At 38.7% G+C, this 18,548-nt stretch overlaps 1 protein-coding gene across 7 annotated transcripts in view; it reads left to right on the top strand.

The window, feature by feature from the left end:
* ANK3 (ankyrin 3) overlaps positions 1-18,548 on the top strand; it is a 357,522-nt gene that overhangs the window by 48,326 nt on the left and 290,648 nt on the right. For 2 of the 7 annotated variants that reach the window (XM_065067844.1, XM_065067828.1), the window contains exon 1: positions 13,988-14,929. The exons of 4 other annotated variants lie outside the window; for them this stretch is intronic. In XM_065067844.1, coding sequence (XP_064923916.1) covers positions 14,867-14,929 — 63 coding nt within the window. In that variant the 5' untranslated portion in view covers positions 13,988-14,866. Of the gene's footprint in view, positions 1-13,987; positions 14,930-18,548 lie in introns of those variants that run through there. One more of the 7 variants, XM_065067825.1, reaches the window with a different exon arrangement.

Here is an 18,548-nt window from a genome sequence, read left to right as displayed (position 1 = left end):
GAACACCTAAGCTTCACTTGGTGTAAATAGGACAATTTACACCTACATTTTCCCAAAGCATGCTATAATTGGGATTCCCAATTTAAGTGTTGTCTTCTGTGTAAATCTGAAAACTTATAACCATGGCAGGGGCCAGGAGGTCAGTGAGGGGGAAGTGGGCTCTTACTTTTTTCCCCTTCTGGAGTACAAACCAGCCAGCTAGTTTAGCTATTTTTGGTAGCTGAATACTGCTTTAGCTAGGAGCCTATTGTACTCTATTCCTTTTAGAACATTTTCATAAATACATAAATCACAATAATGGTTCTCAGACAGGTTGTTCTTTCAGTTTTTAGTTAGATCTGTTTTGTTTTACTCCATGCAAACAGACAATAAAATAGGAACAAAAATTACAAAGCCCTTTGGCAATAAAGTACTACAGAAAATAGTAGTAGTGGTGATCAGTAACATCAGCAATCAGTGAAGTTCTACCTATTTAATTACTCTTAGTGTCAGTGGCCTACGTGTTTGGGTTTTTTTTGCTTATTCAGGATTTTTTAAAGTTAACTAGTTTATGTTGGTTGTTGCTTTATTCACAGTATAAGAAGTGTCTCTTTTGCTAGGCAGACTTCAGCCTGAGTGTGTTCCTGTAAGTGGTGGGGTTTTTGGTGTTTTTTTTTTTTTTTTTTTTTTTTTTTTTTCTCCAGTAGAAGCAAAACAGTACCAAAAAGTTTTAGGTTTAGTTGTTAATATTTTCTGCCTTTCAAACAGATTACAATTTTGAATTTCTCTTTTCTAATGATAAGAAAAGTTTTTATTTCTTAATGCAGCAATTTTATATGCAAAGTGCTGGGAAGGAGGTTTAGGTTCCAGCATTGTATTTTCCTGGCTTCTTGGCTCCTGAAGTAACGGGCCAGAATGATGCCTTGGCAGAAGATGACAAGGCTTATGGGCTTATCTCCAAACTCCCATTATGTGATGGCTTTGTTGTATCTGGACAGTACTTGTTGGAGGAAGGGTGATAAAGGAAAACTTACTTCAAGCAATGGCTGCTCACAGAAACAATGAGCTTGAGGACAAGCAACATCAAGAGATTACCTAAAAGACAGAGTAATGGAAACTGGTAAAGTATGCCTGAAATTTCTGGGATGCCAGTGACTTTGAATCAGTCTGTTTAAGAAATGCTGATGACTTTGTGCTTCTTGTGTATAGAAAGTATCATATTTTCTACTATCCTGTCAGTACCATAACTACGTGGCTTCTTCAGAGCAGGAGACAGGGAAGTCTCCTGCCAAAGCAAAGAGGAGAAACCATTGTGATTTGAGATATGAATTTTATTGGACATTTTTTTCAGTCAGGTCAGAATTGTGAAAGGATTTAATCCCTTCCAACTTTCCTTAAGACAAAGGTGAAGAGTAAGACTGCTAGTAGTTCGAAGACTGCAAGAAACTGCAGGAGCATTGGCAGAGGGGTTTAATAGAGGATGAACCAAAAAGCATTGGAGGTCACGAAGAGGAAATTCAAATTGTAACCGCTCAGTAATGGGTAGGAATGTATGTAAGGAATTGGCTCTAGACTCTTTGTAGAACTGCTTATGATGATAGGACTGTCCAATTGATTGTTCATTATGTGTTTCTTTATATTTAAGCACAAACTTGTATTTAATTCACCTCAAAGGGTGCTGTAAATATTTCCCAATACCTGGAAGATCTCTAGTATGGGCTAAAAGGGACTGGTCAGGCTGTTTGGAAACTAAACATGGGAAGAATAGCCCTGCTGGGTTAAATGGGTGTGGATGATGAGAGAGACCTTGGAGGCAAAAAACACACAGGAAGAAACAAATTAGGGAAAACACTAGACTAGAAAGTGAAAAAGTATAATAAAATGGTGAAAGTTGGTATAAAAATTGGGGCAGATGCTAGTAGTGTGAGAATCAATTAGCTGTGATGTTACACAGAACGAGACTGAGCCAAAACGTAAGTTGGAAGTGAGCAGGTACTCATGCTGTGCCTGGAAAGGAATTAAATAGTAGGGAAATCTTAGATTTCTCACAACAGCAAGGAAGAAATGGAAAAGCAGCTAAAAAGTAGATAGGTGAAGAAATTAAGAAAAAAAAACATGTTTCATGGTAAAACAGATAAATACCACAGAGCTGTCCTAAGCGCTGATGCCAGACCCTGGTGCACGTGCAAAAGGTGACATGGGGACAGAGTTGTGTATAGACAAGGCATATGGGAACAGACAGGTGAAAACGGGTGAGTTTTTGACAAAATGCACTGGCCAGTGTGAGGTTTCAGTGGTTTTGCTGAGAGGTGGAACACTGCACACAAAACTCGGGAAGAGGCAGATGAAGGGATGGAAGATAATGGCAAATAATGCTAGTTCAAGGGGAAAGCAGAGGAGAAGGAGAGTAAGTTGGAGGAAGGGCAAAAGGAAAAGATGTCAGTTACTTTTAAACTATTTTTGCGAAGGATGCCATGTTCACTATGCAACAGTAGAAAAATGACATATCAACTTGTAACTCTTTATGGATATAACGTAATTGGGTGAACGTAATAAAGTGAAAGGTGGGATTGTACTTGCAGAGTAACTTCTGTCCATGTTTGGCCTGATAGAATTAATCAATCAGCTGATAAGCTGTTATAGAAAGTAATCAATGCTGTCCTTCATTTTTAAGTTACAAAAAATATTGACAACTTGTTTGTTAGCAGCTTGAAACTGAATTGTTATGTAAATTGGAGCTATTTCAGTGCTTCAAAAGTGCCACAAGCACTGCATGTACTTTGGACTCTTACTTTTCTCTAAACATGTGTTAATAATAATGATGTCTCCATGAAGCATTTATGACATGCCCTGGAGTTTAATAATGAGGTGGGGTTAATCAGCTCACTTGGTCAGCTATTAAGACTTGAAAATGGACTTCTTAAATATAACATTTGGACTTTCATGTTATGGTAATGAAAGCTGAACTGCTTTTCTGGCTATCAAAATTGTATAAATAGAAGCTGAAAATGGTTCTGAAGAACAAGACGACATGCAGATAGTGAAATGTGAACCTTATTAATGCAACATATGGAAAGCTGTTCCTGCTAATGCCTCCTGCTATCAGAACAAGCATTGTCATAGCTGTTGAAGGCTCTTGTCATCCTTCTTGCAGCAAAAAGATGCTGTATAAATAATGTGGAAACGGCATGTGGAAAATGTGTAAGGATTTGTCTTGAGAAAAAGCCAGAGGGCATGATTGCTGAGCTGGAAAGGTTATTTGAGCACAAATGCTGGTTCAAGCGGCACAGCCAAATATCACAAAAATTAGATTATTTTTCTTTCTGGTAGTGAGCCCTGGAGTTATCTTGAGGGCTTAACTAGGGAGCTAAGGGAAAAGTGATTCTAAAACAAATTGTCTTAAGGTCAAAGTCAGAGCTTTCAGTCTTTTCTTGCTGTTGTTTCTCCAGCTTACAATAGGAACATACATTTAAATGAAACCTTTCACTGAAATTTTCATTTGGCACCTCTACTTTTTTTTTTTTTTTTTTGTAAGATCAAAGCTACTATTGAGGCCCCATTTCTCTTGAGAATTTTCAGATTAATGATAGTGCAGTTCAAAAAAGTGAACAGAAATTAGAAAAATGGGGAAATGAATTTAAGAACTTTATTCAACTCAGCACTGTTATAGTAAAAAATATCTATAGATCTCCTTTAATGCTCTGTGGAAGTTTCAGTTGTTCATGGGTGCAAAGAGAGCTTTACTCCCTAAGATGCTTCCATGGCTGGAATAATTCACCTATTTTGAGCTCATTTTGAGGAAGTGAAACCTGAAACTGAAAGCTGAACAAGTTTGGGTTTTTTTTTTAACTTGTGAAGCTAAACATCTTTAGAGAGGAGGCTGTTCATAATTGTAGTGGAAATTGAGCACACCCATTTGAATTAACAAAGACAGACTGAACAGCCCTGAAGCTTAACCATTTAACAGTTTTGGTTTTGCAAACTCAATCTATGTCGGTGGTGTTAAAACCAATGCCGGTTTTCTTATTTATGCTGTCAGGTGGATTACTTGCACTCCTGAATTACAGATTTTTAACAGTTTTGATTGGAAAGCTGCAAATTATACTCACAGTTGCTCTAGACACCCTTATGGCTTTTACCTACCATGGAAAATGATACTAAACATGATGGAAAAATGCTGTTTGGAAGCTAGAGGAGCAGATCTTTCAGAATATTCCATGTTTGAATCCTATTTGGTATGATTAAGGAGGTGCAGGCAATTACGCTTGTGTTAGCAGCTCTCCATACAGAAACAAGATGGTGAAAAGCCCTTGCAGAGGTGGGAGAAGATAAGAATTCTGAGATGGTGAGAAGGAAAGAGCCTTTCAGATTCTTGCTTTCCTCGCCAGCCAGTTTCCTTCTGTTATCTGGGAACTCTAGTGGCTGTTGTGCTCTTTCTGTCATATATTTCTCTAAAAAAACATTTGACTTCCCCTGGTGCATTGAAGGGCTTAGATGATACATGTTGTCCTCATGCTGACTTTTGTTTCTTCTGGACCTTGGAAAAGTGTCTCTTAGGCCAGTACAGTGGCCTAAGATAATGTGAGAGGAAGTTGAACATAGAAGCCGTTTTCCCCCAGGGAACAACTTCTGCAATATCATGTTGTAGGGCTTTTATTCCTGAATATCTCTTCAACTTTGTACTCAACAAGTTATTGGAGCAATTGAAAGGCACCATTTCTGGAAGAGGGCAGGTTGTGCATTAGAAATGCAGCACAGGTAAAACTCTCCTTTCCAACAGCTTGGACACTCTGGTATTCAGTGTCCCTTTGAGTTGTTTAGCTCGTGTTGTAACTGCAACATTTGTGAGAATGTGAGTCATTACAAATTGCTCTGTTGTGTTCTGTGCAGCCTGGTTCATGGCTTCAGAACAACAAAGTTATTTTACTTTACTGCTGCTTATGTTCACTTAAGCATTTCTGCATACTGCTGTAAAAATTGCAGATGTGGAAGTCTAGATCTTAAGTGCGCATTAAGTATGTAAAATTTATATGCTATAATGACAAAGTAAATCTTATTTAAATGGTGTCTTATTTCTCTTACCCTCCAGCTGATGAGAGGGACAAGAAAATATACTTGAGATAAAGACAACATTTTGGTGATAGTCATCTTTTACTGACTTTTTTCCTTTAAAGTTTTGGATCCTTCCAAATACAGAGTGTCTTTTTTCCCTTGGGCATTTCCTAATTTACAAAATCTGACATTTTAATCACAGACTTTAAATGAATGTCAGTCCTTCTTCTTCACGTGCACCTCTAAAGAGCATAACATTGCAGTTTAGATAACTTTCTTTTATCATGAGGTCTGTGCAGTGGTCCCAGACAGCAGTGGCTGCTGTTGGTGTTGGCTGATATGGCGGGTTGACCTTAACTGGCAGCCAGATGCTCACCCAGCCACACGTTCACCCCCACCTCAACAGCATAAGGGGCAAAACTAAGATGAAAAAGCTTGTGGATTATGATAAAGACATGGGAGTTCACTTACACAGTCATGGGCAAAACAGCCATGAGTTGGAGAAAATTAATTTATTGCCAATTAAAATACAGTTGGATGGTGATAACAAAAGAAAATACTTCCTCTAGAACGGTTCATTTCAATTTGGTATAATAACAAAACTACACACAAATTTCAGCATCTTGACTCTAAAGTGTGAGAAAATCTGTTCCATTGAAGGCAAATACTGTAAATTATATGGAAAATGAGATCTTGTGTATTCTTGGAATTGAGTTGGTTTTCTGGGAGATATTTCCTGGTTGGTTTTTTTATTTTTGTTTGCATTTTTTCCAGTTATTTCATAAAGATAATGTTGAACTATGTTGTACAGGAGAGAGCAGTTTCGGCACCTGCAACATGCACAAAGCTGAAAGTTTGATACTTTTAATACCTTCCACTATATCCAGTTGTGTTTTACATTTAATGCCAAGTGTTGTTGCCATAGCATCGAATATGAGATTTCATGAATTAATTACTTAATTATGAAGCTTTTTCTGCTCATTTTATGAGAAATTGAAAATCTCTTTGTTTTAAAGCTATTCTAATTTAATAACAACCCAGAAACTCAAACTGGCCCTTGGCTAAATTGAAAAAAATCCATATTCTTCATAATGATTGAATTTGTGATTACAGAAACAGAACAAGAATAGAGTCATGTGCAACCCTACCCCTAGTACTTTCTTGATATTTATTTTTCTATTTATTTTTTTTTATTTGTACATTTTAATAGAGAATCTTTCATGTAGTTCCAGTTTTGAAAAGGTTCTTGGAAGTTCTGTAGACAGAAAATAAAACGTACAGGCGGTGTTTGTTTTAAATCTTCCTAACTTGTTTTAGGCATAGAGCTCTACATTATCATGGTGTTATAGACAAACAGATTGTAGAAAGAAGTTTAATTTTGATTCAGTTCTGTTGAAGCAAATATTTGACAGACCTTTCTAGATAAAAGTTTTTCCTTTTGAGCTGTATGTAAATTGCTTCCATAATTGCAAGTGACTGTTTTTAATCAATAGGCACTGAGGTAGAGCAGCTTAAAATTACTCTGTTTGTTCTTGAATTGCTGGGTTTTTTGGTAAAGAAAAGCTTTTCTGGAAGATACAGTACACATTGTCATGTTGGGAAGAGGTGAAACTCCAAACTACTACTGCTTACATGAGATTAAAAAAAATAATAAAAAAAATCATACCAAGGCCAAAAACATTTGTTGCTGTTAGATGCTGAAAGTCTCTGGGATACTTCAAATTATGGGCACAGTGATAGAGAGAAAATAATATAACATATAGTAAAATATAAGTGTCTCATTCTTTTTACGTAACTGAATGATCAGCTTTAATGCATTTTCCTGTTTGACCTCTTAGACTCTGTCTGATCTGGTCTCCCTTGCCTCTCCATTATTTGTGAATTTATTCCCATCCACATACTTTCTAATGAGAGAAATCTAATCATGGTCAGCATACAGCCTTGAATATAAATAGGATATGGTTTATCATTTGGTGCTCTGTGGAATAATTATGGCCATCATTTCACCCATTTTGTATGTGTTGTAGCTGGGCAAAAAGATTACTGCTTTTGGTGGTGGTGATTTAAAACCAAACAAAACCAAAAATATCCTAAACCAAACAAAAAACAAACCCACAAACAGCACCCCACCACAAACCAATCATTTGTTTACCATGGGAATCGCTTTGTTTTTCAACTTTTTCTCCTTACTAATGGAGCAGGAGAATGATACTGTATGACAGAGAGAGGAATGGGAACACCTCCTCCTTTTTTTTCCCTGACTCCCAATGCTTTTTCTAGCTGATATTTTTGTAAAAATTGCAAAAGAATTGAAAAATTTCAAGGAAAATTTTCCTTTTGGAGGGGGAAAATTCTAATTTGATAACTTACATAAACTGATTAACCTCAGGACTCTACTGCAGAATCGTTATCTGTGTGCAAATATAAATAGATTTATAGAGATAATGTTGCAGTATAGAGTAGATTTCATCTGGGTAACAAATTTAGGGGTTTTCTTCTTTAAAAGGCACCTGGGCAGATGGCTGTTAAACCCAAATATCAGCTCTTGCACACACTTAAGGTGCTGTTTGTTGGTCATAACAGTGGTGAGGCTACAAATAATTTTTGTTTTTATATTCCTCGGTGGCAACTTTAAGTTTGAACATTACACATTTTACAGTTAGTGCTATGACTTAACGCTTCTCTTGCAGTTTTACAATGGTTTTTACAGTGGGTACATATGATATCATGGTTTAAAATAAAAGGTAAGAAATGAAGAAATTATCACCTAACCAAAATGAAGCACATTTTTCTCCTGAACTGGGGAGAAAAGCTGCTAAATACTCTTACTGTGTTGTTATGCTCCAAATGTGGTCCTCAAGCAGAGTTGCTCCGACATAACCTTTTTTTCCTGTGTTTAAAAGAACTGCTTTTCTTGCTGCTGCTCTGATATTACCAGTAAAATTCAGATGAGTGTCTGGATTAAAAAAATCCCTTGCAGCCTAAGGCCTTAGAATCAAAGCTAAATTTGGGTTGTTCAGCACTTACGAGTTCAGGGAATTTGTAGGGTTGTGAATAATCTGTCATACAGGCTTACGACATTTTCCTGGCTTGTGAAGCTACTGTCCCTTTTTTCTTTTTATTCCACATGATTGTCAAAACATGCATTTTTCTGGGGAATAAAGAGGCTGCACATGCACCCAAGTATAGATTTGCTTAATCTGTCTCTTGCATTCCATTGTCCCACATACTTGTCTCAACAGGATTGGCATAAGGCTGGATTTACCATACACCAGCTGCAGAGATGTGCTGTTGTGGGACACTGTTGTCAGGTAACCGAACAGGTGAACCCTGTGATGACATGAGACCTGATGGTCCTGCCTGCTGGCTTGTGGTGAAGGAAGCACCATGGCAAGGTGACACACGCTCCCTGGCCACCATGCTTCAACACAGCCTGAGGAGCACGAGCCCTGGGAGAGGCAGCACATTGGCTTGTTTGTGTGGTCTTGTATCCTACATGGAAACATGAGCAGACACTGTGCTGGCAGGCAAACTTCAAATCCTGCCATGACTTCTGATGGGAAGGACCTTGGAGTATAATAAATAGTCTGAAATATTACTTTGCCCCACACTCTGGTCCTTTGGAAGTTTGCCTGAAATTGGCTGTTCTCACTCCCATCCTTCCTCTACAGGAGTTCACTGACAGCTATATGCATGCTTGCTATAAAACCTGTAAACTTAGCTTAGCAAAATGGTCTGTTTTTTCTAGGTTGAAAATTGAACTTCTGTAAAATAATAGGAAAGAAGTCTTGCAAAATGCAAAAGGAGTGAAATGAAACCCCATATCTATCGTGAAGTATCTCACAGCAGGTAAACAGGAATTGAAAGAGCTTGAACATGAAGTATGATCTCTTTGTGTAACTATTTTCAAGCACAGTTAGCAGAGAATTAACTTTGCACAAGCTAAATAATTTCGTAGTATTTTGTGGTATGACTTTTTGTTCCTTACCTAATTTTTGGTTCAGTATCCCCTTGTTAAAATGAACTGTGTTTCTCACAAACTTCAGTTGCCAGGGGATGTTTAAGGCAAGCTGATTTTTCCCCCCTTAAGGAAGCAAGGAAAGGAATTTAATCTCTCAGCTTTCTCCCTCAGAGTAACTTCCCAGCCACTCTGGGCTTCATTCCCAGACTCCCTTCAGTTCCATCCTCAAGGGATACGTGTGTCCTCGAGGCTCCTAAATTCAGTTAGCTAACATATGTTCAAGTAATTGTGGAGATGAGACAGCTTGGTTTTGATTTACGTTAGCATCTCATGTTCAGCCCTGGACTTCGATACGAAAATTAATTTTAACTTGTAAACCTGAGTTGCCTTGTCTTTGCTTCTCTTTTCTTTTCAGTTAGCCTTTCGAAGATCAGAATAATTTTTCTTTTTTACAGTGTAGATATTTGTCCTCTCGAAGGAGCTGTAGTAACTTCTTTCCTGATAGTGCAGGAGAGTTTGCCACACTCGCCGTTGAGGGTTTAATCAGAAGGCTTTTCATTGTTATGGCTTTAGTTGACTTCTGCTTCTGCCTTAGAAGGGGTTTGCATTGATGATACACCTCCACTTAAAAGAAGGGAGATCAAGTGGTATAATGACAGCCTGTAGCATGTGATTTTAGGACAAAAATTCTTCAGGTTGGTAGCTGAGTCTATAGTAAACCATGGCAGTATCCAGGCATTGTTAGTAAGTGGTAATCGCCACTCTATTCTCAATGTTACCTTGAAGATAAGGGGCTTTGGGTGAGATAATGCACCTTTGCAAACAAGAGCAGATAGGTAAATAGGCTGTTAGAATTCTGTTAGAAGTTAATGAAGTCAGTAATGGTAGTATTTGAATTGTCATTTTTTGAACTGGCATTTTGTTCAAATTATAGTATTTGAAAAAGAATTGAGACTGACCACAAAACTATTTTTTTTTCTTAGCTTTCCTTAGCTTAATATCTTAACAAAATGCTTCATTACATACTTGAAGGGACTATATGCATTGCACCTAAAAGGGGTATGACTTTTAGTTGGTTTTAATTTTGTTAGAGAAAGAGGATTAGAGTTGATTTGCTTTTGACTCTCTGAGCACAGATTCCATTCCTGTCTAAGTAATACTTGATTAAACCTTGAATTTTGGCTTAGCATTGAATATTGCTTGAGATGCAAGAAGTAGTACTAAGCCACCTATTTGCAAAGTGATCTTAAAGGAAACGTTGAATGCCACAAGATTTTGGATTTCTACACACATAAATATCAAGCTGGCTTTTTGTCTGCTCTGCCTTCTCCATACACTTAGGCCCTTAGTTAGACTTTGAAGTTGTTTGGCTATTTGGATTTGGATGTTGTTTTGGTAAGGCAAGTTTCTATCAAAGCCATGCTTTTTAAAACCTGTTGCACTCAGTTACAAAACAGATACCAATAACAACTTGCATACCCCTTGCTTCTTGCATGCAAGTCACTCTAATTTATAAATAGAACTGTCCTGATAGACAGAACTTGGCCTATCCTCTCGTCCTCTTATGCGAGTTATTTTGATTTAAAAATAGAACTGTCCTAGAACTGATATGTATCAAAGAGGTTGTGAAAGTTCACTTCTAGATGCTACTGTAATTAAGCAGTAAGTTACAGGGAGCAGTGTGTTTGTTTCTTCAAACACGCTTCTTGTGTCTTCATCAATAATCTGTAGCTTCTAAAGTACAGTGTATTAATTTCAGTTTTTCAAGGAGCTATGTAATTGCAAACTGTTACACTTCTGCATGTTATTCCTTTTGCTGTAAGTTGTCAAAACATACACATGCACTTCCAACGGGAAATACCTGTTGTGAGCGTTATGAAAAGATAAAATACTTCTGTGAGCAAGGGTTTTTTAGAGATGGACTGATGTCAGCAGACACTTGATAGTTGTTTTAATATTGAAGATAACTTTTTTGGGCTCTGCAGAGGAATGAAGTTGAAAGGCATGATTTGAAGAATTATTTTTTATTTTTCTAAAAGCCTTTCCTAAGGGTGTTAAATACTCATATCTACTTAGCTTCTCCTTCTGTCATAGTGGCTTTACCTGGAGTAAAAGAACTTGGCACCTTTTTTGAGGTAAGGAAGAAATGAAAATAAACCTCATAAAAGGGTCTAAATGTTGACATATGAATGATTGCTTCAAATGGCAGAAGATAGATTCATTACATTTCTTTTCTGCAGGGTTGCTATGGTTAGCTGAGCAATATGGGGAAAGAGGAGTGTGAGATCTTTTCCTACCTCTCAGAGCATCTTGTGACTATGAAATTCTTCTATTGCTTATCTGGATTTTTTTCCTTCATGTTCTAAATATACCAGTGCTTGGGAGATTACTCATTTTTGTGAAAGTGAGCGAGAAAACATGAAATTTTAAAGGGGTTCTGAAGTCAGGAGCCACCAAAGGTATTGATGCTTTAGGAATAATTGCATGCTCTGAGAGTTAGAAACAGGACACAAGTCCTACAGCCCAGTAAACACAGTTTCCGTGTCATGGGCTGGACTCGGGTGCACAGCTGAATAACCGAAGTTCAGTGAGAACCTGTGGTGTTCCTTGGCCTGTGTGCCTGAGCTCAGGGACTGGTTTAATGGGTCAGCTTCTCACAGAATCACAGTATGTCAGGGACTAAAGGGACCTCAAAAGATCATCCAGTCCAACCCTGCTGCTGGAGCAGGAACACTTAAATGAGGCTACACAGGAATGTGTCCAGGTGGGTTTTAAATGTCTCCAGAGAAGGAGACTCCGCAACCCCACTGGGCAGCCTGTTCCAGTGCTCTGTTACTCTTACTGAGAAGAAGTTTCTTATCAAATTTAAGTGTTCCAGTTTGCACCCATTACCCCTTGTCCTACCATTGGTTGTCACTGAGAAGAGCCTGGCTCCACCCTTGTGACACTCACCCTTTATATATTTGTAAACATTAATAAGGTCTCAGTCTCCTCCAAACTAAAGAGCTCCAGCTCCCTCAGCCTTTCCTCATATGGGAGATGCTCCGCTCTCTTAATCATCTTTGCCCTATGCTGGACTCTCTCCAGCAGTTTCCTGTCCTTCTGGAACTAAGGGCACAGAACGGGACACAATATTCCAGGTGTGGTCTCACTAGGCCAGAGTAGAGGGGCAGGAGAACCTCTCTCAACCTCCTAACCACCCCCTTTGTAATACACCCCAGCATGCCATTGGCCTTCCTGGCCACACGGGCCAAGTGCTGCCTCATGGTCATCCTGCTTTCCACCAGGACCCCCATGTCCCTTTCCCCTACGCTGCTCCCTAATAAGTCATTCCCCAACTTATACTGAAACCTGGGTCTCACCAGATAACAGGTTACTGTGGAAGAGGAATTTTGTCATTTTTATTCCTGAAGAACCATGACTGTGCTTTATGACCTTTTAATTTCAAAAGTAATACAAAATGACTTTATAATGCATACCATTAGCTAAGCATGCCACAAATTGCAGAGGCTTTCTTTTAGCTAGCCAGTTTAATGTACCAAAGCCTTAACTTGTTTTCAGAAGGCACACTTGAATTGTACTGGAACTCTACCTATTTGGACTTATTTAAGAAAATGTGTTGTCCAGGTGGATGCAAGCATAATAAAAAAGGTAGTCTTGAAGAAAGGAGATTTACTTGGCACATGCATTAGGTTTGGATGGTATTTTGAGTGTTGAAGCATTGTTTTACCTGCTGTTAACCAGTAGAGAGCACTTTAGTTTATAACATAACATCTATAAAAACTGTGAGATTGGGAAAGGCTGGGGTTCTTTTTCTTTCTCAGAAACAGCCATTAAAAACCAACTGCCTGTGAAAATTAAATTCCTGGTTTTGTGCATTATCAACGCTCTTTGTGTTTTGTAGAAAAATACTGCTTTATAAGTATAAATTTCTTTGTATGCCAATGATGGAAGATTGATGTAAATTTTATCAGTATTCTCTTTACAATGTTTATTTAAAGAGGTACAGATATGAGGTACATTTATGAGGTACAGTTCCTCAATATCAACGTTACCAGGCTGATGTGGACACTTACCTCCCTAATTTGGAGCCACAGGTTCAGACAGTGCAGGTTTGTTTCCAGCATGTGAAGATGGTGAGCACAATGACTTGTTGCCAATGCACAGAAAACAGCCTCTGTGTGATGGTGCTGTTGTGGTTGCTCACTGGAATTCATTTACAGGGAAAGATACAAGGAGAAAGCTTTGAGGCAAATAGCATTATGAATCAGTGCATTAAATCTTCTTTTCTTAGTCTGTGCTGTGCCTATTGGTTGCCATGATTGGAATGCTGCTGAAATGGGGGTGAAGGATGGGGAAATATGAAAAGATGAGAGGCAGAGGATATTGATATTCACCTCAGTGTCCCCCATCTGCCATCTCCCCCCAAAGAATACATATATTAATTGGAGGTTGCCTGTTTAAAAACAACAACAAAACAAACAAAAACCAAACACAAAACACAACAAAAGGAAAACCTTGCATTGTCATTTGGCACCTCTGATGTGACTGGAGTTCCCAGAAATGAGCAAATGGATGTTTTGCTACCTCAGATCTGCAGAGTGAGTGCAGTGCATGGGGCTGTTGTGTGCTGTCTGACACCTGTCCCACTCTCCCACAGCCAGCTTGGTGGGAGGGGGCAGGTTGGTATAGGAATCTCTGGATGTACCTAAAGAGAGGTGTGTTGTCTGAAATGTGGTAGTGACATAACATAGACACGACTCCAATGACTGCTGTCATGGCTGTTGGTAGTGTGTGGGTTGTGTGGAACACATCTTAGTGGGCACAGAGGGGAAAGAATTATTGCAGTTAAATGTCTGGCCTCTCCTGAGTTGTTTTTTTTTTTTTTCCATGAGACTTGTAGAGAAGTAGCCAAAGCATTCTGTGGAGTAGGTCACAGCATGTGGAAACATGATCTGTAACCTGTCAGTCGTGCACACACATGAGGCACGTAACACTTCAGTGGCGGAGCTGCGTTAGTAGAGACACCGTACAAATCCTGTCACAGGAACAGGCGTTCAGGGAGGAGCAAGCTCTCACAGGCACGGATAGCTGTGCATATGTGTTTTGCTGAAACATTGTTGCTGCTTTTACGAGATGAATAATTAATATTATAAACCTTATTGTTCAGAGTGGCAATTTGCCGTTCCTTTGGATGGGGATGTGGAGCTGTTGGAAACGTAAACATCTCATCTAGCAATTTCTTCAGCAGAGTGTTGTGCCTTTTATTGTTTGAATCTGCCTGGGAGTGGCTTTAAGATCTGGTAACCTGATCTTTTATCACTCTTGGAAGCTTCCTTTTCGGGTATGCCCTGATGCATTCAACACATGTCGGTATTGTACGCGACCGGCAATCAGAGCGATTCAGGCTCGCTTTTGCTGTCTGCAAGAAACGGCAAATCATCCGCTGGTGAATGCTCCTCCGACCTGTCAGCTGTCTGAAGCTAATTTCTGTGTGGCTCATCAACCCCATTCAAGACTGGAAGTGCTGTGGATGATCAAGCTAGAGAAGCATTGACAAGATCTTATCTCTGGAGTAAAGACTTAGTTAAGAATGAGAAAGGAAAAGGGTTTTCTTGTCTGTAGAGGAACGAGACTGATGTGAGAACACCCAGTTTCTCACTGAGGAAAACAGAGCAAGGCTATGAGCAATTCAGGCTGAGCAGGAGGAGCAGAGACTGCCTTTAAACAGCAGTTATTCTATTACTTGTCTGAGAAACGTCAGCAGATGGACTTTGGTTTCAGTGCTGTGAATATTTGCAGTGGCTTTGCATGTTGGAATACAAGCAGTGATCTCTTTTATTCCCCTTTCCCTGTGTATTTACCTGCTGAAAAATGAGTGAGGAAGCAAAGGAGAAAAATGCTAAACCAGCTCACAGGAAAAAGAAAGGAAAAAAGGTAACTCCCTATACAGGCAGTCTGCTGTAATGCCTTTCTTTTTTAGTCATTTTGTGTTCTAGCAGTTTGCTTCTGGGTGTGGAGGGGCTTTGGTTGGATAATTTGTTTGGAATAAGGATGATGGTAGAATTGGGAAGGTTTTGTTTTTGCTAGATGCTGATGGGTGTGTTCTTTGCTAGAATCAGTGAAGCCATCTCAACTCAGTTGGTTTGAATTATTTAAATACTCCAGTGTTTAAATGTGTTAGTTATAGAATTTCAATGTGTATATAGTTTGCCTAGTGTATTTGAAATGTAACCAGGTACCTAAATGAAGCCTTTTTGAAAGGAGAGACTGATAATCAACATGTGCTCTTGTAAATGAATATTATGGATATTGCTAAGAAAAGCAAGTTTTATAATAAGGCTACATTTTTAAAAAGCTACTTTTTTTTTTTTTTTTTACTGTATGCCACTTTGATCAGTTTTATATATTTTTAAGGCTTAGAAATATTGTGGTCACACTAAACTCTGGAATACAATTCCAATTTCAGTGGAACCAATTTACGTTATGGTGTCGTCTTTGTACGAGGCTGTACTTAAACAATTTCTATTATTGCCTTCTGTGTTGCAGTTTTTTGCTTTCCTGATATCCGTGTAATTTTCCCCTCCCATTTTGAAATGGGTGTTTTTCATGTGCTTACACTCAAGAGCCAGATTGTTAAATCTAGTAACTTGACTTCTTCAGGTTTTTCAAACCCTTATTTTAAGTACTAACTCAATATATTAATTTATAATGTGAATTTTCTCAAGTACTATAAAGAAGACATCCAAAAGGTTTATCATTGTTGCAGATAATATATTCAGACTCCCATCCTTCATTTTCTGAGTGTATGTTTGCCTTCCTACTGTATGAAAGTGTATGACACCCTCATAGCTAATCCATTTCCTTGGTGAAGGATTCAGTAAAGGTTGTTGAAAAGGCAAGTTAAACCAGATTGACCCATCTATTCTAAAACTGCAAAGAGCAGCTTTGGAAGGAAGCAGGGGAAAATATAACTGACATAACTTTTAATGGTAAATTAGGATACCTTCCTGACATAAAAAATGCTTCCGTCAGGCATGACAGATTGATCATAGAATCATAGGTATCTACAACTAAATTCTGGAATGGGTTTCAAATTTTGACTATGTTATTGCTTTTACTCTATTATACAGATAATTTTTATTGCATTCAGCAATTTAGCTGTAGTTTTGTAGCACACACCAAGTTTTATGGCTTAAGCTCGTATAGATCTGTCTTTAGATGACAAACCCAGCGGCCAACAAGACAGAGCAGCTCAGGTGATTTAGGTTTATGTGAAGTTTGGAGTCTCACTTGTTATTCCAGCAGTGGCTGGTGACTGTCTACCCATATCTTCACCTTATTAATTTGATAATCTCTGTGGACAGGAGGCTACAGCTGCCCTGTCCAAATGTGCCCTCCATTGACTGGCACGGCGTGTCTCTGGTCTGAGGGGAGGTGTGTGGGGGAAGCTGTGGGATGTGTTTGTTTGTGAGATGCTCCTGTGAGCACCGAAGGCCAATATCACAATGCTCAGTTGATGCCTTGCAAAGGCAATGGTGAAGCCTACCCTTATGTACCTCCAGCCTTCACTACACGAGCTGTAGGTAACGCCAGGGTGTGACTGCAAACCATTACACTCCAATATGGAGCAGCTAGAGCTTTTTAAACCTGCAGAAAGTATTGTTTCACTGCTCTGTTTGATTTTTCTTCATGCAGTTGGAATCATTGGGACTGTTGCTGGGATATGCTGCATGAGGCTGAGGCGCATCCCTCATGACTAGTGCATATCAAGGCTGCTTGCATGTCAGTGTGAAACACAGGCTTGGGCCAGAATGTACCCAATGGAAAGGGAAACACTTATTTTTTATTTTAAACAAGAAGTAACTATTTCTTCTAGTCCTAGTAGATATTTTCCCCACTTTTCACAGTTTGTTGGGGGAAGGTTCTAAATTTATTGTTTTGATTCAAAAGATAGATCTCTGAATGGCCAGTGAAAAACCTGGTTAACTCAGGAATGTTCTCCAAGAAGAGTTTATTAAACAAATGGTGTTTGGCTGCAAAATCTTGAGCCAGGTGAAAGCTTAACTGGGTCTGGGATTCCATCGAGTTACACCACCTGTCTCTCCTAAAAGTAGGTATCCTGAAATGGGTATTTCTGTGTCCTTCTTTCTGTTCTTTTTGATAGTTCCTTTCTTGGCAGCTGTGCTTTCTCCATATTTAGCCTTTCCTTTGCCGCCTGTCTCATTTGTCTTCAGAGATGAGGGGTGGCAAGTCTTCCTTCTGCTCTTTGACTGCTGAAGTGTTCATTCATATCCCATTCCCTCTTTAGCAACTCTTAGTTTTCTTGTTCTTACACAATTTTTGAAGTATAGATACAGGAAGAGCAGGAGGACAACAATGGAAAGCTCACCCAGTTTGCTATAGGGAAATTATGATCAGTAGTGTGTGGTCTGAATTCCCAAATTTGTATGTTTAGGGTGTGCCACAAAAATAAGCCTTAACCTGGCAAACAGTTTTTCACATTTGAGCACAAAGATGTGCAATAACTGTGTATTTAGAACAGATTGGCCAAAGCAGATTTTCTGCAAGTATGCTGAAAATTTCAGTCTAGATGGAGAGGATGAAGACAAGAAGTAAATTGGGAGTTGTTGCTGAGATTTATTTTGAAGGATGGACAATTGAGATGAAAGCAGAGCAATTCTGTGTTTAGCACTGATATTGTGGGGATACAGCTTTCAAAGGATGATAACGGTACTGCATCAATATTTATTACTGAGGCTACACTGAACAGGATTATCTCTAATGGAATAGGAAGCCTAATTAGTTTCTCTGTTCCATCCTTCAGGGTTTCTCTCTCCCAGCAGCCTGTGTCTCTTGCGCTTGAGCTTCAGTCATCCTGCAATTTCCAGCCATGCTTTACAAAGTCAGTGCTTTGAACCTGTCAAGTTGAATCCTTGGGCACTATGGAGTGGCTTTATCTTGTATGTTTGTGTCATCACTTTTCAGTTAACTTTGGAATCTCAGTTATAGAAGAGTACTGAACTTGACTGTCACTAGAGATGCAAGATGTGTTTTGATTTTTAACAAATGAGAAGTATTCTGTCCTTTTTTGAATCAAACTATCGGGACAAAATCAGCCATGAAATATTTGTGGTCCTTTGAAGCTTTAAAAGATAATCAGGAGTGCATAAACAAGAAATAAATTAGACCATCTCAAAACTTCTGTGGTAAAAGTTGTTTTTCAATTTAATTTTACAGTTATTTGCTGGGCGTAAATCACTTCTCAGTAGTGGGAAATTTCACATTAAACTCTCATACCAGCAGCTTTGCTGGAAATGCATATTTTTTGTTTAGAGGAAACTTTTATTCCTCTCTTCCTGTGTTCCCTACAAGTTCTTCAGACAGCCTGCATGATTAATGTTGCTGTTGCACCTTTCAGTATGTGTATAGCACAAATCAGTGATGGAAACTCCTAACAGAAATGTGTAAAAAAAGAGTTTATTCTTAAATGTGCATGAGAGAGCTCATGCTGAATTCTAAATGTGATTCTAGAGTAATCACTGCCTTATTTAGT

Source organism: Columba livia, chromosome 6, assembly GCF_036013475.1.
Source record: "Columba livia isolate bColLiv1 breed racing homer chromosome 6, bColLiv1.pat.W.v2, whole genome shotgun sequence".
NCBI classification, from domain to species: domain Eukaryota; kingdom Metazoa; phylum Chordata; class Aves; order Columbiformes; family Columbidae; genus Columba; species Columba livia.
This window is presented reverse-complemented; position numbering and strand designations above follow the sequence as displayed.